This window comes from Balearica regulorum, chromosome 1, assembly GCF_011004875.1.
Source record: "Balearica regulorum gibbericeps isolate bBalReg1 chromosome 1, bBalReg1.pri, whole genome shotgun sequence".
NCBI classification, from domain to species: Eukaryota; Metazoa; Chordata; class Aves; order Gruiformes; family Gruidae; genus Balearica; species Balearica regulorum.
In genome coordinates, this window is record NC_046184.1 from 56,466,080 (window position 1) to 56,492,671 (window position 26,592).

The following is a 26,592-nucleotide window of genomic DNA, read 5'->3' on the forward strand; positions in this document are numbered from 1 at the left end:
TCCCCCCCAACCAACTGGTTGCTAGAGACTACACTAAATTAAAATGCTGATATATATGCAGCTAACCAGTAATCACAGTACTGCATTATTACATTAAAAACGTACTGCTTGACAAGGGAAAAGAAAGGCATTCAGGCAGTCATTGGAGCAAGGAAACAGTGCCTCACAGAAAGAGTTAATCTCTTTGTATGCTGAATAAGCTATAGTAAAAGACAGGAGTAGGTGGAGAAGAATCCCCCCATTTCTCCCTGCATTATTTGAGTGTTACACAAGTAGAATTCAAGAGAATCCCTGAAAGTCTTCAAGTCCAAAGCAAAAGGTAAACTTGTGCATTTGGAGACCCTGAGGTCTTAAAGCTCTGCAATGTAAATGCAACGTGTAGCCCTTCATCAGGCCTCTCTTTCAGGGGGGCAGGAAGCACAGGACAAGACTACTTGAAAAAAATCAAGCAACCTGTCACACTTCAGAAAAACTCCCAGCTTTCATTTGTTTTTGTTGTTTTTAAAATACTTTGCAAAAGCCTATGTAAGACAGGATTCCTGAAACTACTTTGAGGTTTAAAAATACTGGTAGCAAGCATTTACTATCAACTGCCTTGGAATAAGAAAGAAGGCCAATCCTGCCACACTAAGTTTTAAGCACTTGCAACTATGAAATTTTTTATCTTATCTAAGTTTTTGATTTCTTAACATCAAGTCAAGACTAAGACAGATGTATAAGTAACCTCAATGATGTGCTCTGAAGGCTGTAGCTCTACTTTTTACAAGTAACCAGTTACTATAAATTCCTTACCTGGGGAGAAAGAAATTGGGGAGGCACTTGCGCCCGGATATTGGGGGAAGGATTTAGTGGCTGCACTGGTGTGTGCATGCCCCTCGATTGTGCTGTGCTGTTTCCAAACAAACCATGATTGCCACCCTATAAAATTAAAGCAGTAGTGAGAAGACGAATCTTTCAGGATAGTGGATTTCTATGCTATTAACTACGTATTGACAACACTGAGGTAAGTACTGACTTAAACAGAGTACCCTTAGAATCACTAAGATGTTTCCCCTAAATCACTAATATTCTACCTGGGTTACAACTGCTGTACTACATTTTTGAGATGCAGGCTCACTCTCCTCTATATTGAAGAGTCATGTTTATCCACTTACTTCAAAGCACATGACAAAGCTAATGTTTTATACTCTGCACCTTACATGTTGGGAAATGGAAGCTTGGAGTACAAACAACACGCTCAAAAACCCACGTTCCAATGACTTAAAATTATGGCAAAACTTGTGTCAGCAAAAATTTTGGGCCATCATTTTAGCTGATTCGGGTACTTTTTCTGAGTAGGTTGTTGAGATATCACACATAAGCCTATTACTTCCTCTGTAAACCTTTCACTAACTGAGATGAGAATTAAAAAATTTTATTAAAATGTCTCCTTCTGATGTGAAAACTTCAGCACTCTGGATTGAGATTACTTTTTTTTTTTCTTCCACTAAATTGAAGAGCAGGAAAATTTTCAAATGAGAAAAAACGTTTAGGTTTTTCTTTTTTCCTACCAGTGATTTATTTTCTAAAGCAAGAATACTTGCTGGTTCTTTGAGGGTTTCTTTAATGAGAAGTATTTACTGTTTTATAAGCAACTTCTGTAATAATAAACCCTACTGCACAAAATAAACCAAAGAGAATTTGTGATTACGTTTCACTGTTTCAGTCTCTGAGCAGACTTGTCTTTATTTGAAACATCTTTCAACAAAAGCCACAGGAAATGTTATGGACAGTCTCCTACACTAACAGTTGCATGCTGTTACTTCTAAAAGCTGAAGCTCATACTCCAAAAAGGTCCTTATATGCCATGATTCTGTCCTTTCATTTTCAAGACCCTCAGAACTTCCCATCTTTTGCTGTATATCAGGATGTCTATGATCCTCAGATTCCTGGGGTTCTAAACAGTACATTTTCCACACCTCAGTCATGATTCTCTGTTCTCCCTCTCCATGCCAGCACTGCTGTACCCAACACAAATTCACTGTTCTTCCAAACCGGGATTGTGCAGGCCTTTTCCAAAACCTTTCCTTCACTTATACACACCCAGATTTCAAAAACTTTGCCTCCCTTTTACCACAGTACTGTGCATCTTCCACTATCCTTTTGCTAAAACAAAAGTGTCTCATCCTGCATCTACACTGGCAGCATTATGGATTGCCTCATTCACCTACATCACTTTTCACCTCCTTAATGTATCTTCTCTTTCAGAAGCAACTCAAGATGTCATATTAAGCATGTAAGAGGATAAAAAAAAAAAACCCCAAGAAACAAAAGAGGTTTTATTCTGGAAAGAACTGACTGGGATCAACTACACATTAAGATTTTTGAGAGGCCTGAAGCTGCAGCTACACTTTCACCTCTCCCTAAAGCTCAGAGTTCTGCACACCAAATCCAAGAACATGCCTGCAAATTTTGGACTTAATCTGATGTTCAACACCGATTGTGTCACACAGAAAGACAACACAAGGATACACCATCATGTTAGGCATGTGACTATATAAGCTAATCCAGTTGCAATACTTAGGTTCTATTCTATCATTTCCTAGTATTCCTGCAACATTTTGTTCCCGCATAATACAAAACGTAATAGCTAGAAATTCTTCCAAACTGCAGTTACCCACTTCATTTCTTCCCCATCATTCCCCAGTACACAGAACAAAAATATTGCTACTTCAAGAGTTTTTAAAGGCTGCTAAATCAATCCTTCCTTTGGGCTGTGGGGAAGGGAGAAGGGAACGGGCACAATGCAAAATGATTGCAATTTTTTAAAGGCACATTTCTACATACAAGGTCATTGGGTGGAGTCTGGGAAAATTCAGTGTCGGGGTGGTGGGGCAAATCAACAGCCTCTAACTGGGTTTTGAAACAGCAGTTAAAATACAAAGGTTGCCACTAACTTCATGACTTCTGAAAAGCACATCTATCTGCTGCTACACTGTGATTCAGGAAGTAAGAGGCCAACAAAACCAGATGGAATACATTTTGATGATAGGAACCAATGTGGATTGATTCTCAATGTGCTGATATAGCTGAAATTTCCACTAACAATAGTAATGTATTTAGTAGGAAAACAAATGCAAGCAACCAACTAACCAGGATTAAGCCCAGGTTGCAGCCTTATAACAATGCATTTTATAAGGTGGCCTGCTTACTTGTCTAGCAGCGAAGTTTTGGGGACTGAGCCCTGAGCCGATTGCCCCAAGGCCGACGTTGGATAGTGTGGAACCAGAGGGAGACAGCTTGTAGCTGGGAGAAGGGGAGAAGGGAGAGCAGGGAGCCTCATCCCCAAGGCACCCATCTTGATTGGAGAAAGGCAATGTCAGCTGAAGCAGCAGTTAGCCAACAGCAGGAGTTGGTTAGTGAAGCAACAGAACGCAAGAGGAGAGAAAGAGGGACAGTGAGTGACTAGGAAGAAGCAAAGTTAATTTGTAATAGCAATTACAAGGACAAAACTTCTGACTCAAATGATCACTTGACAATTAAGATTTTGGTCCAAGGAGATAATCAATAAATTCCTAAAGGTTTCTTTTTAAAAATACATTTTGAATTCTCATGAAGTTTGTTTCTGACAGTGGCTATTACCATTACAGAAACAAACAAATCTTGAATTAATTCCTAGTGTTAGCACACACCTATGAACATAATTTGTTAGGAATGCATTAGCTCTGCTAGTGGTAGGTATTAATTAGGCCACTAGAGGGAGTTGACAAAACTGGTTTTTGGTCTGTTATACCAAAATGGAGGAGTTAAAAAATTCCTTGACAATAACATGCCAAATTTCTTTTCCATTTTACGAACTGTATTAAAAAAACCCTAAAGCATTCTGAATCTACTGGACACTCTCCAATTCATAATGTGAAGCAATTAATATTTGATAGTAACAGTGAAAGCTTCTATTTAAAATAGGCAAGAATATGAAAGAAACACTACCATAACATACAACAGATGTCACAGAGAAACAGATGTCATACAGAAGCTTACAGTACACGGACATACAGCATAAGGGGTTGTGGAATTTAGAAAGGGTGTTTCCAATAAACAACAGACATGAAAGCAGAAAATATTTGGAAGACTGTGATTACTTATATTTACTTAGATCTAAATCAATTTTTTACAGTAGATGATTGTAGTCCATAGCCAAAAGAATCATTGTGATGAAACCTATAATGAATTTCATTGCTACTAGTAGTTTACCCTTCTATGAAAAACAAAGGAATTTCTTTCTGTCCATATTAAGAGCACTCTGTTCTAAAAAAAGCCTCATTCTCCCCAGATAATTTAGCTTGTCTATCCACATCTGACACCTCTGTTTTCTATACACGTTATTCTACAAATCTAACTCACCCACACCTTTTATTACTGAGTTTGTTCAAGGTTACTGAATTTTCAGCAGTTCCAGAGGAGTAGGGTAAAAACTGGGACCTCAAATATGCAGGTTGATATTAATTTATCTGAAGATATTTCTCTCACCTTCTCAAAATAAGGCCCACTATCTGTGGTTCCCATGTCTTTGGAATTAGGTGGACGGAACCCAGATCGATCCTTTCTCATCATATCATTAAAATCCCCGAGATTCATGGCTCGTTTATCTACCTCAAACTTCTTATCCGGGAGACCACCTGTAAAAAAGGGGAAAGAAGGCGAAATCAGTGCCAATAATCTCTACCACGTTTCATGACAGCAGGTTCACAGCCAAAGAAAGTATCTTTAAGATCAGGGTATAAATTAGATCTGTCTTAGAATTTAGCATGGCTACAGTTGCTATTAAAGATGCTGAAAAATTAAAGTAGGAAGTTTCATTTTTAAGCCTGAAAAAGCCAATTTATTTTAGAGGGTTTAATGGGAAGTATGTCTCACAACTTATGTACAGATACAAACATATGCATTCCTACAGCAGCCCAGTTCAACTAATTATATTCACTTATATATAATTCTCAATATCTTCCAAAACCCGCACTGTTATTTATTGGTATTCAGTATCTATAGACACACCACTATTTAAGTTCTTTGTATATTCTACTTAGCCTTTACTGGGTTTGGCATTGAGAAATAGTTTCTCAAACTGCAAAACCACACACATAATTTGATCACAACTCTCCTACAGTCATGTGAACTTAACTCTTGAACACCACAGATCATCTGGTACAGTCTGACTTCCAGACAGGCAACCAGTCTCCCTCACCCTGTATGAAATGACTACACAACCAGTAACAGAGACACTTTTCAAACGTCCCCTACAGTCTCCTGCCATTGCTTAGTGAATAATCTGGTGGAACACGAGGAAGAGAGATTAATAACAGAGGATCAAACTGTAACATACACAGTGAACAAGACATCATCTTTCTCTATAAGCTTATCATTAGCCAAGTGCTGACTGAAGTTTTCTACCTTACAAACTGAACTGCTGCCAAGGAACAATTTTTCTGGGTCATATTTGGCACCTATAAGGTATCAGATGCATATTATTATGTTGAAGTAGATGGAAAACATCTTTGTTTTAAAATATGGACAACAAGATAGAGATGAGCTTTACTGGTTTTTTTTAGTTTTAAATAATTTTGTTTAGTAGCACAGGTGGCCTTTCCACCAAGATTTTAAAAAAACCTGTCATCACAGTTAACCAAAATCTATGACTCTTCCAAAGGAAGTTGGTGATAGATGTCCTACCCTACCACTGACAAAACACTAAGTCTTTATCAAACAGAGCAGACAGCCAATCACACTGATACCCTCAAAACACTTACCTGTTCCTTTAAAAAGCTTCTCAAAGCCAACGTCTCTTCTTAATGTCCTATCGCAAACTATTAATATTCCTAAGTATGTTATTGCCAAGAACCTATGAAATCAACCACTAATTACATGGGGTTTTCTTGCTGGCACGGCTTTCAAAGTTGATCCAGCTTCATCCTCTCAGATGACTTCGTCATTTATCACAAAAACACTTAACCAATCACTTACATATCTTGGCTGGTAACTGAAGTCATACTGACCTGGATGAGCTCATCCCTTTCTAACACATCCTAAAAAGCTCGAACTGGCTCTGCAAAAGCAGTCACAAAATGTCACGTACATCTCAATCTTGTCAATACCTACATCTAACCACTACACGCAATGCCAGCAATGCACTACCAAAAGGCTTGTGTGCTTTAATTCTAGACAGGAAGCCCTGGCCGTTAGTTGCTTGAAAAAAAACTGAAAGAGAGAGAGAGTTGCATCACTATCTGAAATGAACCTGGGTCAATGCCAACACAAGATGATTAAGCCGCAGAAACACCCTTTTGTCTCTTCAGTTATCCTGATGATCCAATCAACTCCTCAAACATTATGGAATGATGCCTTGTAAAACAGCCTGTCAAATAACATGCAGAGCATTAAATAGCACCTTTAAAGGCTCCAAGCATAGATAGGCATGCCACTTAGTGCTGAGGCTGCTGCTTAAACTTCAATATAAACAAGGCCTTGCTAAGAGAGATGATACCATTCATTTATCCCATTCATCGAAAATTCTAACGCAACCTTGAAACCTGTCGTGTGAGTCTGTTTTTTGCACTTACCAAAAGCTATAAATAATGCAGGTGGCTGAAGACTACCTTTACCTTACATAGTACAAGACAACCATTAAAATCTGAGAAGTTTGAATTTTACTCTCTGTAGTAGGCAAGAACGCTTGTGCACAAATAAATACAAAGACCCCAATCCTCTATATACAGAAACGTAAAATAGGTTAAAAGTCCAACCATCTTCATAAAATACGACACTCCCATCGGTTCTTGAATTTTTCCCACTACTAACAGCTGGGAGAAACACTGCGAAAAATACAAAATGAATCAAGAACTTGGAAGATGACATTCACACTCTAGGGAGGAAAAAAACCCTATTAAGTAGATCTCCCCCACCACATCAAGACTAAGTATGCGACCTTTCTGCACCACTTCACAGGCTATCCTTAGCATCAGTTACCTTCCCTCAGAAAGTCTGACAGCCTTAAGGGCCTTGAGAGCTGAAAGGTCTAATGGATCCAAAAGCTTAATTTGGAGATACAGAACTAAGAGAACTATAATCAGCACAATCCAGGCTACCATCCTCTTCATCTGTATATTCCTAGATCTGTTCTTTAATAGCAGCATCTGAAGGCAGATGAGAGCCAAACATCCAAGATGATGACTTATCTCCATCTAGAAGATCTTTAGAGAAACATGATCCAATCAGAGCCCCAATTCTAGAGAGGCTGTATGAGGCCAAAGTTGAGAGATCCAAAAATTCTATTACCTTCCCCAAAACTGTGTTGTACTACACAAATGCACACTTTAACATCTCTTACTGGGTCCCCTAACTATTCAGAGGAAGAAAGCAAGTTTGGAAGAAATGAACTTCTACTTAATCCTCTATGAAGTGTGATACACATTTTAAGAATGTAATGGATTCTAAGCTGAGAGACACTGCAGCCATTGGAATTGCATTAGAATACCAAATCTGGAGTGGATATTAGATGTAAGTCTTGACTACCACAACTCTGCCTTTGGTACCAACAAAGATTAATGGATATTCCCAATAAAAGAGTTTTTTTGGTTGAGAAAATCCCAACTACAGCATCACACATGATGCTACAACAGTGGCCAATGAGGAAGTACTAAAGCTGGTGACAGCACTGGTGCAAAGAGGGTCAAGATCAGAACAGACATCTTGCAAGGCGTAATACTGAAATTATTTGGTCAACTATACTAGAAAGGCACGGAAGAGGTATGGCAGAATCAGAATGGCACAGAGATTGCAATTATAGCACAATGGCCAGTTTCACAAGAACTGCCTCCTGTAGTCCCTAAAATCTACCATCCCAATCAAGAATGAGTATTTACACTGCTTGCATTTGCATGGCTTGAACCTGTGCTATCTAGTTTTCCACTGCTACCAGAAGCCCCCATAGTATAGATTCAATTTCACTCATATGGTCATTGTATCACTAGGACAGAACACACTTTAGAGGAAAGCAGCATCTTCTCCTGGATTACTTTCTGGGATGGAGGCAACACATCAGACTAGTCAACTGTCTTGACATCTGTAAAAACATAAAACTGAAGGTGGTATTTATCCAAGAGTTAACAAACAGCTCTTGCTACTATTTCCTTCCCTACTGTCACTGTTAGATGTTTAGATAAAATAAATAAAAAAAAAAAATCAGGCAATGAAACAACCCAAAAGTTGCCACAAAGACAGGATCCAATGCAGCAAACTGTAGATGTATACGATGCTACAAAATGAGATTACTTAATGCTTAGTACACAGTCAGTCATAGGCCTGAATACGCCAAGTTCTTTGGCAGGTAATACCTCAGAAGTAAATAGTTTCTATCCTTGATGTTGGATACAGCCAACTTGTATCACAGATCCCACACTATTTTAAGTTAGAGCAATGAATTTCAGAACAGATTTTGAAACTGTACTTGACTTGCAAACACCAATTTATTTCATCCAGAAACCTCACAGACTGTGACCTGACAAAGAACTACTTTTGCAGGCGGTTCTTCAGAGATACCACCACAGGATCATCAGTAATTAATTCAACTGACAGGGAATACAGAAGTCTCCCAGAGCAAATTTAGAACCACCAGCAGAATAAGCATTGATTGCAGTCAGTCACCTCTTCCTGCCAGCCCTCCCTTCGTAGCAAGCCCTTTGTATCCTTTCAGCAGCACGCTGCGCCTGTGTGCCTCCATGGTTCAGCTGAGGTAGAAGCCTTTGCTTTTACGCAGAAATAGCTGGAAACAAGCAGTTTGGTACTGGGACATTTTTAAACATGAAACAGGTAAAACAGTTACTGTGTAACTGTCATACTGTGGGTCTCTGTGCTAATCACCAGTCAGAACCAATGGTGTCCACACCTTCATAACAAACTTGATTTGCACTGATACAGGGACCCCCTTCCAGACACAGAACCACTACACACATGCTCCTCTGGAGCCCAAAGGCGTACCTCATTTACACAGGAAATTCTCTGTTCTAGATGAGAGCTGAGACTACTACTACTTTGACGTATCACCCTTTGGAACAAGAATTCTAGACCTCTGGCTTTTGATATTGTAACTGGGAGGAACCTGAGGCCTCTGTGACATTCCTGAGAGTTATAGAAATAGGATGAACAGCTGCTCCAAACTTATTGTTGGACTTGTAAAGCAGCAGTGTCCTTTAAGTGGACTAGGAGATATCTTTGTAGCCAGGGATATGAGGTGATCTTCCTGCTTCCGTAGATTTCGAAGAATCAAAAGCTCAACAGAAGTAGTCCCTAGAACAGGAAACGAACCTCTTCCCATTTATAAGTACCAATGACTATCCTGTGCAAATTTTTAATCTTATTGAGTCTTCAAAGACTTGATAACAAATAAACAATCGGAACAGCAGATTTGGAACATCCCTTTTTTAATACATACCTTAGTAATCTTGTAGAGAAGCCATCTCAAATTGCAGATTTCAGAAACCTGTGGTATTTCTATTGCAATACCATGACAGTGAATAGTCAATTTGGAAAAGAACGGAATGCAAAACTAAATCTGATTTCAAGATCAAAAAAGATTTCTGTGAGAGTTTACTACTTAGTTTGCAAAGAAGAAAGTCATGACAAATTCAAAGGTGATTAAATGGGATTAATCCAAGTGGCCAATTCCAACTTTCATATAGGACAGTGTTTTCCACACAGCCCGTCCTACTTAATCTGTGTATACCTATGGTGAAGCCATCAAGAGTGAAAAATCTAGCTCTACTGAGCAGTAACTTGTAATAGCCTAAGGCAAGCAATTGAAGAAATCAGCAACAGAAGATATTCTTTTCCCTCACATCACCTCCAGGGAGCTGTGGTAGTTAGGATGTCCTACTTCCAAGAGCTAAAACAGTCCTCCTCTTCCACCAAATGAAAAGGGACCTTCACGTTCTTGAAACAGCAACAATGAATACAAATTACGTGGATCAAACCAGTCTTTTAGGATGTCCCTTCCATAAGTTATAGCTCCGTTCTCTACAGGTATACATTCAAATCTTGCATATCATCATCAGCTGTGTAACTGTTCAAAGCCTACAGCCAAGCTATTGGATGCTATAACTCTATCCTTCTATTGTGAGGAGGGCTAAAAGTAAGATCAAGCCTTTCCAAAGCACAGCATGTCATCCACATAAAAATACTACATGTATTCTCATATTAAAAATGCATTTAAGTTAAATTATACATACCTACAGACAAGTCCATCTTACTACCTGGAATGTCCTCAGTTTGACTCTGGGGGGGGGAAAAAAGAAAAATTCAGTTCCAATTTCCATGAAACGCTGAGGAATGTTTCAGCAAACAGCTCTCGATGGTTAAAGGTGGAATGAAGAAAGGACATGTTTGTGCCAATGGAAGTTTTATTTTAAACTAAAAACTAATACAAGGATTCCCGACATCACCCTGGACACACCTCACCTCGACCTCCTAATGCTATGACAAGTTTACCCGTATGAAACCAGACACGTGAACGCATGCGACAGAAAAAGATAGATAGACAGCTGCTCTGTGAAATCAACCTTTGTCCTCATGTTCCAGTGGTCCAGAGATGAAACACTGAAAATAGTGACCAAAATGATAGCTCATCCTCATGACCCATCAAGTCATCAAATCTTGAAATGTGCTGCCAAGTTATTCTTTAGTTGGCAGACTGGGACAGGGTGTTCCCATAGCTTTCAGAAGCATCTACAGTCTAGCAGACTAAATTTGAGCTTGGGAGCCAACAGACATTACAAACTAATCCTAGTCCTGTCAGTGACAGTTTGTGCAGTCTGGGCTTCTAACAGAACCTCTGCATTATTATCTTTTGCTAGCCTGCATTACATACTATTCCTGCTTCACAGGATGACAACTGGCACAATATTCTGTAAAATGTTTTACAACCTAGCATGTCAGAAGTTCTTAAAAAAATTTTATATGTAACTATTTTAAGGTATTTCCCTGCAGATCTGTCTTTCCTTTCCATGATGGCCATTTATTTATTCACTTTACCAATCAATCTTTTACGTACTGATTAATAATGAGTCCTTTTTGTATTAAAAAGATGCTGCTGCACAGTATTTAAAATATAAATAGCCAAGACAGACACAGGGCTGTAAAACCTCCTTTTCTGATATGCGGCTGAGATTCAGAATGAACAGCCTTGGACTAATCTCAAATGTCTGACACTACAGCCGGGAGCTGAGGCCTCTACCTTCAGTGCTCTGAACAGCACATAATAATAATAATCATAATACCATCATGACACAAAAAACCCAAATCCTATTACTTGCAAGGAAACCGCAATCTCGGAACAACAGTTGTCGTGATGGAACTTTGAAGAGCTGAAGTAGATATTGTGTTTTTCTGAGATGTCATTCTGACTAGCAAGGAAGTGGTGAATACCCAGCTATTACAGGTATTATAATCAACATGCCATGATAGCAAATGCAGATAAATAAGTAGTTACACACTGTAAAACAGCTGATCTTTTGACTTGTTTAAAGCTTACTGCTTTTTTACAAAGTTGGATTTTATATTTTAAAAAAATGTACTTACTAGCAAGCCCATATTTGAAAACTGTTTGGATAAAGGGTTCATCCACGAATCATTATTTCCTCCTTTTAATGAGCACTGAAGAGAAAAAAATAATATTTTTAAGCGATTTCTTAAATCCCGTTTTATCCTTCAGATGCACAAGTGTCGAATGAAAATCCTGGTATCAGAGAAATTAATCTCCTGAACAAATTAAGTTTTTGTGTGGTTGGAAACATTTACCAAATACTTTTTTCTTTTCTCTCTCATAAAATTCTTCATTGTTAGGTATACCAAACTGGATGAACACGTGCTCTGTAGAATGTTTATCACACCTTCAGTTTCATTCTGGAATATGGAAAATTTTGTGAATGTTATTTATTTATTTTTTTCCCCTCTGTTACAGTTTAATACATTCTTTAATCCACAACATACAGAGGTAGATTTCTTCCTTGGTTTTCTTCCCTTTAGTGTGGTTTCTCTTACATGGGCACCGTGCTGACCTGGCTTTCAATTTGGCCTTACTATAATTTACAGGTGATCAAAACCAAAACTGAACACAGTTCAACAGAAAAGATACTGGTAAGAAAATTTTTTGGACAGTTGCTTTGGTGGTTAAAATAGAAATCTTTAAGCAAGCAAAAAGTTCATGACAATCATTTTTGCAACACAGGAATTGTAAAACTCCATACCATGTCACACAACAGTATTTCCACATCCTAAGAAGCTGCTCTGTGCTTGCCTTAACTATGTGATTAGAAGTAGACAAAGCATAGTCCTTCTGATATTAATACAGCATCAAGTGCAACTGTACTAAAAACCTTTAGCAGAAACAAGCCTTAGAAAGCAATTCACTTGGGACTATAGCCAAGCTCCCACTCCTGTTTAAGGCCAAAGGTCAACAACAACAAACACAAGTCAGACTTCAATCCAATAGTCAGTAGAAATAAGTGTATGTGCCAAAGGTACTGTGGAATCTGAACTTCAGCAGGCTATGCAAGGAGAACAGCAGTGGCCTACCACAGAAAGATGTGTCAGCAAGAGAAGAGCAATAGCCTTGGGATACTGATTGCTCAGTTTCATTTAGTAATGGCTCTGCAGCTTACATACCAAAAGAATTTGACACCTACTGGCAGATTTATTAGTCACAACAGGTGTAATACATTAAAACAAATCCAGAAACCTCACTTTTTTTTTTTACACTGTTGTAACAGCCACCTTTCTAGATGAATTCTGCGATACGTTTTTAAAAGAAGAACTATTGTAATACTCTAACAAATCAGTCATACTGCTTTCAGACAACACAGTAGTTATGAATCATTCAAGCATTTTACCTTCATTTGTGTTTTCTTTCCTCCTTGCCCCCAGCTTGTCGAGTTGTGGGAGGAACTGCTTCCCTGAGAGCCTGCTGTGTTCCAGACTCCTCCCTCCTCCTCCTCTTCCCAGCTGGAATGACGAGTTCCTGTCACTGGCCCATCACTCTCTCCCCAGCCATCTTGCATAGATTTAGAACCTTTAGAAAAAGAAACAAAGCTCAAAAGCAGTCTACAATACCATGCAGCTGGTGATTTGACACTGCAAGATTAGCAGAGATCATCAGAACCACAAAGGAAGAAAAAAAAAAAAAAAAGGAACTGTCTTCACCGTAACAGCTGTGAAAACTTGTGCATGAATCCCAAAACTGAGGAGATGCAGTGGCATGTTAGTGTGTCATGTTTTTCAACTATTTTAAAGCAATGTCAAACCTTTAAAGATATAATAACCATATAGGGACCTCTTCTCTTATACAGATACAGCTGCATTTGGATTTCTTTAAAAGGCAACCTATTGTTTTCCAGTGTAAATGAAAGACTTCAGGAACACTTAAAAACCAAGGGTGCTGAGGACTCTGGTTCAGGTGGTTTATCAATTATTTCCTCTCCTGCTTCAAAACCTTAATGCTTCCCTTGTACTAAACTCCTTTACAAAATTACAGAAAAAAACCTGTAAGGATTAACAACTAAGAGGACTTGACATTGTACTCTGGTATATGTAAAACAAAGTAGTTTGATGTGAAAAAGACCCTTCTTAAATTTCTGTTCTTAATAATGTCACCAAAAAGACTTATTAGCAGTGCTGTTTAAGTAGATGCCATTACCAGAAAGCCACAACCATTTCATCGTATCAATTCAGCCGAAGGACTTTTCCCTGTTGGCTTCTTTTCTTGTTGTTACTCTCTAGCACCAGCTGTCAGACACTTTAAAATTCTAACCTCTACTGACAAGCCACAGGAGCCCAAATCCCCATCTTGTGCACTGTCCAACTGTTCTCCTTCCTGCTCTAACTCTTCATCCTGCATATTTCTTCCCCAAGCATTTATCTCCTTTAAAAAGGATTTCCATCACCATCACCTTTTTCATAACTAATTCTTCGATTGTCTGGGGTTTGAGTGTGGAAATCAGGGATAAGGATATTAACACACATAGCAGAAAATCTGAATATACAAGAAGTCAGGAATTGTAATTAGTCTATCAAGGAGAACTCTACCTTGATCATGCTGAAAATAAGTACAGTAGCACTTTGCGGCAGTTTAAGAGCTACCTTAAAATTAATCATAAATAACAACCCAGATACTTCACAGGAAACATTTTTTAGAAGTATAGTCATTTGTGTACCAAAATTGAGTGCTGCTTAGCAAACATACTGGTCCAAGCACAAAAATCTTATCTCTTCACGCTTTAATCATGCTACTTGCACAGAAAAGAAAAGGATTATGACTGCAGAGTCAAAACTTAATCTGGCAATGTCATATATTGGGGAGTCCCTGCAGCTTTAATGTATTTCCAGCCACAGTGTTTAAATATAGTACTGTGGTCCTGGTTTCAACTACAAGACCATAGCTTATTTTTCTGCATTGACAGCTCTCAGGTCTGAGATTCTTGACCATGAATCTGGACAGTGGTGTGAAGATGAACTGTCTGTAGGATTCCTGCTTCATTTTCTGCATTTGTTGAGCGAGGAGGCACAAATAACTACAGTAAGCAAAGGAAACTTTCAGCATGAATACAAAATAATGATGCTACAGAACACTGTACTTCCTACTTCTGACAGAGAATTCCTATGCAATGCTGGTAAAACTACGTAAATCCATTTTTTTAAACAGGTGGGCAATGATCTATGCTTCCCTTCTTTGGCTCTAAACTCTTGTTTTCTTTTCGAATCATTGCTAGTCACTGTTTCCTGTCCTTACACCCAACCATAAATTATACCTTTGCAGGTTCTTTGTCCCAATTTCTTCTTCCAACTTATCCAAGACATTAAACATCTCCCCTTACCCCACTGAATAATGTAGCTTTCTTCTTCATTCCTTCTGGGTGCCAATTAGAAAGGAGTTGAGAGAGCAGTCACAGAACACAGGAAAATGAAGATCTCAGCTCTTAACACAGGTGACTTACTACACTCCAATCTGAAACAGCAGTCATGGGGAAACTCCCAATATTTTCTCCTCTAGAGCTGGGGACAGCTTATGTACAAAATAGTACACATATGCTGCAGCTCTTAATGGTTATGTCACACACACAGACCAATTAGGACAAGCAACTGTCCATTCAAAGTCTTTAAAGACTATCTTAAGTATTAACAAACCCATAGAATTTTCAACACATCATTAGCATTTCAGAGGCTCTTATTTTGGTCATATTTAGGTGGCTTTTTATGGATGAAAGAAGAGATCCGTCTGAAAAGAATCTAGCATCCTGAAAAGCGCCAAGTTTGTGTGGCAGGCACAAGAAGCATTACAGCCATCCACAAAAGGTTGCTATGAAGTTAACACTATGGAAGCAATGCTTTCTCTCCAGCTTTGTTTCATAAATGGCCAAACTATTCCGTTGAGGTGGGAAGAAGGGAGAATGACCCAACAGCACACAATCTGTATAGAGTGTTTCATTCCAAACAGTTACATGTTGCAAAAGCAGTAAAGTTCAGTAAGGGTCAAGTATTACCAGTATTTCCTACTAGAAACTTCATATCCAAAAGTTATTTGCTTTAGCTATAACATTGCTATGTTGTATCAGCAGGTGATTGCTTTTGTTTGTTGTATTTTCCTTAAAAAGAGTGAAATAAAAATTCTACAGAGAGCTTACATCAGCAGGAATAATTTCCACAAAAATAAAACTCTTAATACAGCAAAATTTTAACTTCAAAGTAAATTTTTAAAAGATTTCAACATTTCATTCATGAAGAACACAGCTGTAGGCAGGTAATATCCAGAAAATAGTCATCCACGTAGGTTCATCCACAAAAGAAAATTCAGTTCTTAAGAGTTACAATTTTCCACACTCATACAATTAAAAAAAAAAGATTCCACTCAAAGGCAAGTTGCATTACCAAAGCATAGATTACCATGTAACTGCCACCACAGTGAAATTTGTCTGTAGTGTGTATTCCTTTTTCGGATATGATCTTGAAAAGTGATTTATCATGTACCAAGTTTATATGCAAAGTAACAAGTGGGCAGCCAGAGAAGAAAAGACATTTTGAGAAAAAGAGACATTTCCTCACTCAGATGCTCTAATGTTTCAACACTTCCACACATCAGAGCTGCCCATTTAATTGCTTAGTTAAGAAATTTTTCATTACCTTAAAAGACAAAGTTTCAGTCATTTGTAAGCACTTAATCACTCATCCATCAAAATCTTACATGACATTCAACACTGTTTCTAGGCCTCAGATAACAATTCCTCCATAGGTGACCTATATCAAAAAGCCAAATGCTAAAAAAATCTCCAGGACCACTGCAAAGAAACTGGTATCTGGCCTATACTCACTAGATTTCATGGCATTCGGGGCGTTGGAAGGTGCATTCCCCCAGCCTGTTGTCGATGCTCCTGTATCATCTACTTCACCCCACCCGGGACTGGTTTCATTTGGCTCACCCCAGGCGGACGTACCATTATCTGGAGCAGGTGGAGTGCTTTTGCTCCAGACTGCACAAAGGAGAAAGAGTTTTCATTACAGACCATTTAGACAATGAATTAATACTGCAGTGCAGCATCACGTTGTTAATCTACTGCTTCATTCTTTCTGTTGAGGACTTTAGATTCTCAACAGCGTGGGTGCAACAGAATTGACAACTGTTCACATCAAACTTAGAGCAGGCACTGACCTCCAGGGATGAAGAAAATGCTACGACAAGTAATATTCTCCCAGGTTAAACATGAACCCCGTATCTAATGCTGTCTATCTGGTAAACTTTTGTGACTATTTAAAAGCACCAGACTCACTGAGGGTTTTCACATACTGAAGAAAGAATAAGCACGTATCTGAAATACATATTAAAACAAAGTAGTATTCTTTAAAGCACGTTTGAGTCAGAAGAGATTACGTAACAGTAACATCTTAATATATTTAATATATTTCCAGGCCATGTAACTTTTTCTTGTCCTCATTTCAAAGAACAAAATATTTTGCTAAGTATTCTTTATCACACAGAAGAGCCAAACTGCGCTAGAAAACTAAATTACAGACTCACTAAATTTCAAGTGTTAAGTGTTTCAGAGCAAAAAGTTTTTCACTAAGTAAAGAATTTCTCCCTGTTTCTCTAATAATTAAATATACAAAATGTGATTTAGCCTGGAGAAAAGGAGGCTGAAGGGAGACCTTATTGCTCTCTACAACTACCTGAAAGGAGGTTGTAGCCAGGTGGGTGTTGGTCTCTTCTCCCAAGTAACAAGCAATAGGGCAAGAGGAAAACGGCCTCAAGTTGTGCCACAGGAGGTTTAGACTGGATATTAGGAAAAAACTGCTTCACCAAAAGGGTTATTAAGCACTGGAACAGGCTGCCCAGGGAAGCGGTTGAGTCACCATCCCTGGAGGTACTTAAAAGACATGTAGATGTGGTGCTCAGGGACATGGTTTAGCAGTGGACTTGGCAGTGTTCGGTTAACAGCTGGACTCAAAGGATCTTAAAAGTTTTTTTCCAACCCAAATGGTTCTACGATTTTATAATCCAACCTGTTCTTCAGAGCTCAGATTGAATATGCAGATTTGTCAGCTAACAAACATTTTCTTTTACTAGCAAGCTGACCAGTACTCAGATCACAGTTACTGAGGCACAACAAGTAGAAGACTGAGTCAAATTTTAAAGACACTTTAAGTACAGAACCAAATATTCAAATAAGAAATTGGTTTTCTTTATGGAATAAAACTATTAGGAATTGGAGGCCACACGGGTACCTCTTATGCATTAAGGTTACATTCATATATAGAAGCTTGCTGAAGAAAGGAACAAGACTTAATACCTGATGCTTGTGATTTGCTAGTCATTGGAGTAGGGAGGCTCTGCTCCCGTGGGGCCTGTCCTCCTTGTGAGTTCTTGTCCCACAGGTTCACATTCTTGTAGTTATAACTGCTAGGATCTCCCCACGCTGAAGTGCCATCATCAATATCCATTTTTCGACTGATTGACTGTGGAGAAGGTTCTTCCCAGCCACTAGGCTCCTCCTCTTTGGGGGCAGCTGGCTGTGGTCCACTGTTCCAGTTTGGGTTTGGAGGTCGCCCATTACTTGGAGTTTGGGGCGGTGGACCCCAGGAACCAGAAGCCTCCTGCTGTTGCTGCTGGTGCTGCTGCTGCTGCTGCTGCTTGTTCCAGGAGTTGGGCTGTCGACCCGTCTCATTCCATGTTGAAGTTCTTTTACAATCATCCCATCCACCCTTTGAAGCAGCGCTTGTATTTGCACCATTACCCCAAGTTCCAATCTCATTTTGCCCACCTTCACCCCAACCAGACACTGGCTTGTTTCCTGCACTTTCCCAGTTGCTGTTTTTTGTTTGGTCAACTTCCTCTCCCCAACCGTTCTTTCCAGAAGACCATCCTTGATTAGTCTGCCGTCCACCCCACCCCTGATCCTTACTAGAGCTATCATTCCAGGAGGAAGATGATTTTTCTTCTTGTCTTCCTCCTCCCCAATTAGAAGAACTGGGGTTCTTATAGTCATTCCATCCTCCAGTATTTTTGGGGTCCTTCCACTCTGTTGGGGTTGAGAGCTCACCCCATCCAGACTTGATTTGATTGCTTTGGCTGGGTACATCGCCCCAGCCCCCTGAGTTCTTTGTCTGTGTGGCAGAGCTCTCCCACCCCTCAGTTCCTTTATCAGACTTCCCCTCAGGCCGTGGCATCTCTTCGATATCCCACATGGTATCTTGCTTAATTTGAGTTTGGCCCCAGCCAGTGTTTGAAAGCACTCGGGGGTCCAAATCAGTCCTGCTCAGCAAAGTCTGCAAGACTGCCTGGCAGTCAGGATGCGTAGGCCTGTATGATCGGCGTCCAGAATTGTGACTGTCACTACTTCCTGCTTTGTGGTTACTTCCAGTGCTTTGACCTCCAACCTCACTTCCCGCAGAGCTGGAAGATCTTCCCCAACAGGGAGCCTGGGAATTGCCTTGGTTTTCAGGAAGAGGGTGGCCTTTTTGATTGTCCCATGCTCCAGTGCTAGAATTTGGTTGGTTTGGACCACTCCATTCTCCAATCTTCAGTTCATCAGACCCAGACAGCTGTTTCCATTCTCCCTGAGAGACCCCAGATGTTAATTTGTTCCCTTCACCCCATTTGTTTTCATTTGCATGCTGAGGGCCAAAGTTCCAAGACCCACCACCCGTAGACCGGTTATTGTTATCCCAAGAATCACTTCTTGACCCATTAGGTTTTTGAACAGAAGCTCCTTTCCAGGAGTCCTCTCTATCCTTTCCATTGTTCCCATGGTTTCCAGAATTGCTCTGCCCAGAGACTGTGTCAGTTCCAGAAGACCCCCTAGCTGTACCCCAAGATCCAACACTCCCAGTCTTTCTTTCTCCAGTGCTTTGTGAAGGGGTGTCAGTGCTCCTGGAAGGGTTCCCCAAGCCCATTTCAAAGGGCATTCCCTTATTCTCCATAGGGTTTGGTGAACTTAAGTTCAAGGAGTTAGTGTTTCCATTTTTTGGTCCATCAGTGTTATGAATTTGAGCCTGTTCTCTGCCAGAGACAAAGTTAACACCCGCATTTTCCATCTTTGACTGCTGTTCCCTAGAGGTCTGACCTACTGTGCTAATCTGTGCATTGGAGCTACCACTATCAGATTCCAAAGTCCCTTTCCTAGAATTGCCCTCTTGAACCAGTGCTGGCCAAGCAGATGGGTTGCTATTTGGGTTAAAGTTGCTGAAGCCAGAACCAGGACCGATTCTATCTTGTCCACTCAAGTTCCTCCAGTTACCTAGTCCATTGTTACTCTCGGCAGCAGGGTTGGAAGATTGAACAGATTTAGCCTTGGGATCAGATTTCCAGGCCCCAAGATTACATTCGTTTCCAGCGCTTCCAGACTGGCACTGGCTTCCTTTTCCTTTGTTACTAGTGGTGCTTCCTGGCAGAGTGTTCTTCTCCAAGCCAGGGTTCGAGGCACTGTTGTTATCGGTGGTGTTTTCGGAAGAAGACTCAGCATCTTTGCTGGCAATACAAGGCCACTCTTCCATGTCAGACCCGTCTACAATCACCTTGTCCCAGATGTGAGTTGGGTTGGCGTTGGTGCCGCTGTTGGAGGAGGCTCCAGGACCCCAAGTGGAATTTGCATAATTTGAAGCAGCAGCACCTCCAATTGCTGAATCTAAAAAAAAACAAACACCCCACCCAAAAAAGTTATTTATAATCAATAGTATTTACAAGCACTGAACATCACATTTTTGACACCACTGATTACTGTTTTCATTAATAAGAATCCTTCCCTGAATTGTGTAACAAAGTTGCAAGAACATCAGGCTGGAAGACACCATTGAATACCAATACAAAACTTCTTTCAACAAACTCTTGTGGGGATTTGAATTCACCATTGACTCACTACTTCTGCTAACAATCCAACTCTAAATTCAACATAGGAATTATAAGCCAGTTAATGAACCTGCATGGTCATTACTGATACTGGCTGTAGACTTTTCAAATACACCTTTAAAATCATTCTATATATATAACAAATATGTGTATGTGCACACATTCACATGCATGTATGTGTACATGCAGTCAACTGTTGGTCTGCTACTCAGCTGACTCAAAGCAACTACAATTTATTACACATCAAAAGGCAAGGTTGAAGACAAAAAACATCTACTGAATATATAAAGCTGAAAAAGTCTATCCTTAAGCTTCAAATATTTTTCAAATTGATTTTGCAACTAGGAATTTCTTTCATCCCTTTGCAAAAACAAATAAAATTCTTTCCAAAAGTTACTGTAAATGAAGAGTCCAAAGCTACACAAATTACAATTACTATGTAGTAACATGCAAGCTGTATTCAATACGTAATTACCCCACATTTGTGTCACTGCTATATTTACTCTAGAAACCAGTTTGTGGTTTTGCAAGCAGCTAAGCTGATCTCTCTGCCACTGGATGGAGGCTAGTAAGAGGTCTCACTTTTTCTTCTTTCACCAACTCTACCTGCTTCAAGTTCCCCAAGTTTCACCTCTCATTTGTGTCAGTTCTGATGGCAGTTAAGCCCTTTAAGTCAACTGTATTCACTAACTCAACACAAATCCACTTTTTGGTGGATTAGTTTTTTTGCTGGCTTAGCACATTGTACAGGGTAACCTCCACATTCAATGAGCTTTGGAGTCACTATAAGGAAATTAGCAGGATGAACGACAATGAAAGGGGCCTCTCCCTTTCATCTGCAGTGAACTATCATTATGTCCTATTTAGTATGACTTCACATGGGCAAGATATTTGTATATCATTTTAAAGCAGACATAAATTAACACAGTGCCACAATGAATGAAGCCTATGTCAATGATGGCAGCATGATGTCTGTATATATGCAGACATGTTATCATCATCAGTTTAAAACGTCAGCCAAGACTCCCTCTTGCCATCCACATAATTACCTCTGATCCTCTAAATAATTAAGTCCATTAGTACTTCCCTGTTTTTCTCTATATAGGGTTCCACTCATTTTTCTATGTATTTTTACTACCAAGGGACCTAAACTGCCCTCACCACAAAATCCCAGTGACGAAGACTAAGCACTATCCCCTTCTACAAAACCATGTACTGAACCCTAAATATATTAGTCTTACTCAGTTATCCCACCCAACCAGTTTACCTTATTTTGCAGAGAGTAAAGGCCATAGTCACATCTGCATCAGTATTCATAACTGAATAGACTGTTACTACAAATACTGGCTCATATGACAGATTCCATAAAAATAAGGCATAATGACCTTAAGAAAGCAGATTCCCCCTCCTGCCCCTAAGTTCCTATGTTATATATTCAAAAGTGGAGACCATCATTTCTGGCTGCTAATACTTTTAATAGAAGATGAACAGATCAGCTTTCAGTGCCTGTCTCAGGGTTCCAGTTAATTAGCTTAACTACTGAACATCCACTCAATGCCCTCCAGATCCCCCTTCATCGAGGACCACCGCTAAAGATCCAGACTTCACAGGAAGGTTAGAACTGTCTTGTAAGCTTTGAATACTGATGAAGGAAAGTTCATCTTTATCTATTAAATCATAGCCACCAAGAGCCAAAAGACCAAGCAGTTCCCATGCACATTCTGTTCCTTCTATTGCCTTTATCTCAAGTGCAAACTTAACAATAGCAAGGAAGTACGACTCTACCAATATTTATATCTGGCTATCCTTTTAGTACACCGAGTAAACCTTTTCCACTCCCCCATCCCCCCCAATTTAAAAACTGACTAGACTGATCATAGGAATAGCTTAAGAAGGACAGCCAAAGACAAGTTCAAAAGACTGCAAGGTTGCTGCCTTTTGAACTTAGCAATGATTCAGCAAATGAATGATGCATAGGCAGCTATGCACTTAGCAAGATCTTTACACAGGTGATTTTAACAGAGCATTTTACATTTCATTTCTGTGAAGACTTCTAAAAGTATTAAGATTGGGTTTCTTGCTAACATAGCATACTAGGATACAATTTAATAGATTATTTTATAAAACCAGCCTCCCCTCGCTATATTTGACAGTGGCAACAAAATTTTGGTGATCTATGGTTTTGTCTTAAGAAAAGGGCTCTTGGTTCTTAAACAGATTCTTCCTTAACAACAAACATGTTGAAGATAAACAAGTTTCTGATCAGACTAAAATGGAAAAGTTACTAGCAAATGACTACTTTTAAGGATGAAAGTATGGAACTGAAGTAACTTAAAGTATTGAAATGGAGTCCTGAAATAAAGACACAGTTTTGCTGTGAGAAATGGTGGTGATTCTTAGAGGGTACTGTAACTACTGAAAGGCTTTAACCAATAAAGTTTAAGCTTTGTTTTCCAAAATTGTCTTGCACATCCTAAACATCATTGGTACTGGAAGAATTACATATACCAACCTACACCCTAACCCCCCCATATTGCTACAAGACAATAGTAGATTTGGTACCATCTTTCAGGGAACTACAGTTTTGCCATCTTACAGAATGTATTGGGTTTGCATAGCAAGGTTTCAGCAGTGGGGGGGACACGACACTACAGGGATGGCTTCTGCAAGAAGGTTATACAAGCTTTCCCTACGTCTCAGAGTCAATGCCAGTCAGCTCCAAGACAAACCCACCACTGGTCAAGGGCGAGCTCATCAGTGACAGCAGTAGTACCTCTGTGACAACATATTTAAAATAAAAAAAACCCCAACCTAGCGGCAGCTTTTGCAGCCAGAGAGAGAGAAGTGAGAAACTTTGCGGACACTCAGGTCAGTGAAGAAGGAGGGGGAGGAGGTGCTCCAGGCAATGGAGCAGAGATTTCCCTGCAGCCTGTGGTGAAGACCTTGGTGAAGTAGGCTGTCCCTCTGCAACCCATGGAGGATGATGGAGACCAGAGATTCCACCTGCAGCCCATGGAAGACCCCATGCTGGAGCAGGTGGAGACACCTGAAAGAGGCTGTGACCCCATGGGAAGCCATGGGGCTTCCTGGAGCATGGGCCATGCTAGAGCAAGCTCCTGACACAGGACCTGTGGACCCGTGGAGAGAGGAGCCCACACTGGAGTAGGTTTGCTGGCAGGACTTGTGACCCCATGGGGGACCCACGTTGAAGCAGTCTGGTCCTGAAGATCTGCACCCTGTGGAAGAGACCCACATTGGAGCAGTTTGTGAAGAATTGTAGCCTGTGGGAAGGACTCATATTGGAGAAGATGGTGGAGGACTGTCTCTCCCATGAGAGGGACCCCATGCTGGAGCAGGGGAAGAGTAGAAGTTCTCCCTCTGAAGAGAAAGGAGTGGCAGAAACAACATGTGATGAACTGACCACAACCCCCATTCCCCATCCCCTTGTGCAACTGGGGGGGAGTAGGAGAAATCAGGAGTAAAGTTTAGCCTGGGAAGAAGGGAGTGGTGGGGAGAGGTCTTTTAAGATTTGGTTTTACTTCTCATTGCTCTGTTTTCTTGATAATAAAATAGATGATTTTTTTCTAAGTTTAGTCTGTTTTGCCCATGACAGTAATTGGTGAACAATCTCTCCCTGTCCTTATCTCAACCCATGAGCTTTTCGTTGTATTTTGTCTCCCCTGTCCAGATGACAAGGGCAGTGATAGAGCATCTTTAGTGGGCACTGGGCCTCCAACCAGGGTCAACCCACCACACAGAAGCATTTCAATTCTGGTGGAAAAATATCCACGTAAAGACAGATTATGTACTGACTTCTTGTATTAAAGCCTCACCAACACCATCTATAGCTACCTAGCAAATATAACAATGTGAAGGAGTAGGTAAACTACATTATTTTCCCCTTTGGAAACCTGCTTTTGCTTTCACATGGGATGAATTAATCACAGCATCAGTGTGTAAATGCCTGACAGAATTGGGCCCAATCTGAAATCCAGTTTGTAAATAGCCAGGATCTCAGATGGGATTAATGATGTGCAAGACAGACAGCAACCACCATACCTTCCATAAACACTTTGAAGGAGCACCCTAAGTGACAGCCCCAGCCTTTCTCTTGTCCAGCTGCTCATTCCCACTCCTCTGGCACACCCTACTCTCACGTGCTAGCACTTATGTTCCCACTGATATTCAGTGAGCTGAACTGGTAAATCACCCAGACTGAATTGAGCTTTAAAAAACAACCTGGGTTAATTTTAATTCGAGTCAGCTCCCAGCTTAGTTAACTGGGTTATGGTGCAGAAATTTGGACAACGTGACGCAGGTCTGAAGGACCCATATCTTTCTTGGCAACACTCCTGACTTACATCATGATAAAGCAACTAACCATTGGCATAAAAAGTTGCCACAATCAATAAAACACAACCATATAACATCTCAGTTGATATCGCACCATTAAACTAAATGTAAAAATATGAGAATTCATAAAATCAAATTTCAATCTCAGAAAAACAAATTACTAGGTGTCAAATTATTAGGTGGCCTCTACAATACTTCAAAATGGTCCTCATCCAACAGCAAAAAAAATGCTGTTCATGAGAAATTTTGACAACTTTCAGAATGCTTCACTACCATAAAACCTCCTTTGTCAGTCTACTACAATCACTATGAAGGTATACCAATGTTGACATAATGCTAGGATTTTATATATAGTCGAAAGACTTGGGGTGGAGTTTTTTCCCCCTCTTCATCTTTCAGGTACTTTATCAAAATCAGTCATCTCTAAGAGATCTTGCTTAAAACTGATTAGCTCAAACTTTGCCATTGTAGTTTGAAATTCATGCCCTCTATCTCCCCCCCGCCTCTATCTCCCTATTATTAAATAGGGAGCACCAAAGACAACAAGCTAAATAATCTGTCAAGCTAATCTGACAAAGGCAAACTCAGACCTAGTGGTATTGTTATTTTCTTCTTTTGACTTTCAAGCATTTATTACTTCTTTTTTAAACACCTTTATCGTTAGAACTGAAGTTGTCCTTGACTTCTCCAATCGCCCAAGTTTTTCTTTAGAAGGCAGATGTCTTGAGCGGAAATTTATTTGTTCTATTGTCATAACTTAAGAAGGAATATTACAGTTACTGCAATTCCCCAAGGGTCTAAAATGAATCTTAAAATTAATTTATCTTCTTGAATTCAAAGTGAACACATAAACAAAACCAAGACAGTCACCACTTCTATAAAAAGGCTTATCTAAGGAGAAAACCAAGATTACTACTAAAAAAAGTCAGGCACAAAAGGACCATCTTTCTATTTCACCCAGATGAGGAGTGACAGACACCTGCCATTTGCAGACCTGATATCTACATGTCTGTTTTCCCAGATCATATAAAAAAAAGTGACAAGATAGGAAATTCATGTCAAAGAAACCTAATGAGCTATTAGAACTACAGCCATAAAATGCTGTTTATCCGTGCTTTGTGTTTACCTTGCTGCAGTCTTAAGAACCTTACAGCATCCTATTCAAACCACCCAAAACATATTTTTTAAAAAATTAACCCTTTCTTGTTCCATTTAATAGTGAAAACTGCATCCATTGCTGATAACAGCAAAAGAAAAGTTTATATGCTAAAGTAACGGAAGTAATCTCTCCAAAAGCAATCTGAGGAGTTTTATTATATAGAGATATACTTATGCACAATTTCAGTGATCCCTTTTCTGCCATGCACACACAGATGTTCATTAAATATTATTATTATTATTACTTGCCTGTTGCAGTCCCACTGTCACTCTGCGGCAGTGCTCCTGTCACTGGTTGTGCGTTGTTTGGGTTTGCTCCTGGTGCTGTTGGGGGAGGAGGCCCTGCTCCACCCCCAAGGAGCATACAGGATGGCGGAGGGGGCTGCCCACGTTTCAGTAACACTTTGTGGTCCTGCTGGCAACGGAATCGCGGCGGCACCTCCCGAGGCATGTAGCGGGCGGCGCTTGGCGGTTGTCCGTTCGGCACTGCCACCCTTTTGGCATTGTTGCCACCATTGACTGGTGGCGATGGAGAGTTGCCAATTGGGCTGGCAGCCACTGGTTGGCTTAAACTTGGTTTCGTCACTTCGGGCACTGAAAACCAGGAAGAATGAAAATCAGAATTTTTTTCCACTTAAACCTGTGTTAGCTACAAGAACTCACTCTGA

The 26,592-nt window shown here is 40.0% G+C and overlaps 1 protein-coding gene across 26 annotated transcripts in view; it reads right to left on the reverse strand.

The window, feature by feature from the left end:
• Window positions 1–26,592, reverse strand: part of TNRC6B (trinucleotide repeat containing adaptor 6B) — a 133,719-nt gene that overhangs the window by 14,512 nt on the left and 92,615 nt on the right. For 14 of the 26 annotated variants that reach the window (XM_075751983.1, XM_075751932.1, XM_075751924.1 and 11 more), the window contains 9 exons: window positions 26,174–26,518; window positions 17,859–20,192; window positions 16,386–16,544; window positions 12,915–13,093; window positions 11,824–11,928; window positions 11,605–11,679; window positions 10,257–10,302; window positions 4,510–4,658; window positions 793–918 (listed from right to left, as the gene is read on the reverse strand). In XM_075751983.1, the coding sequence (XP_075608098.1) occupies window positions 793–918; window positions 4,510–4,658; window positions 10,257–10,302; window positions 11,605–11,679; window positions 11,824–11,928; window positions 12,915–13,093; window positions 16,386–16,544; window positions 17,859–20,192; window positions 26,174–26,518 (3,518 nt within the window). The remainder of the gene's footprint in view (window positions 1–792; window positions 919–4,509; window positions 4,659–10,256; window positions 10,303–11,604; window positions 11,680–11,823; window positions 11,929–12,914; window positions 13,094–16,385; window positions 16,545–17,858; window positions 20,193–26,173; window positions 26,519–26,592) is intronic. The other 12 variants (XM_075752039.1, XM_075752004.1, XM_075752048.1 and 9 more) reach the window with 3 other exon arrangements.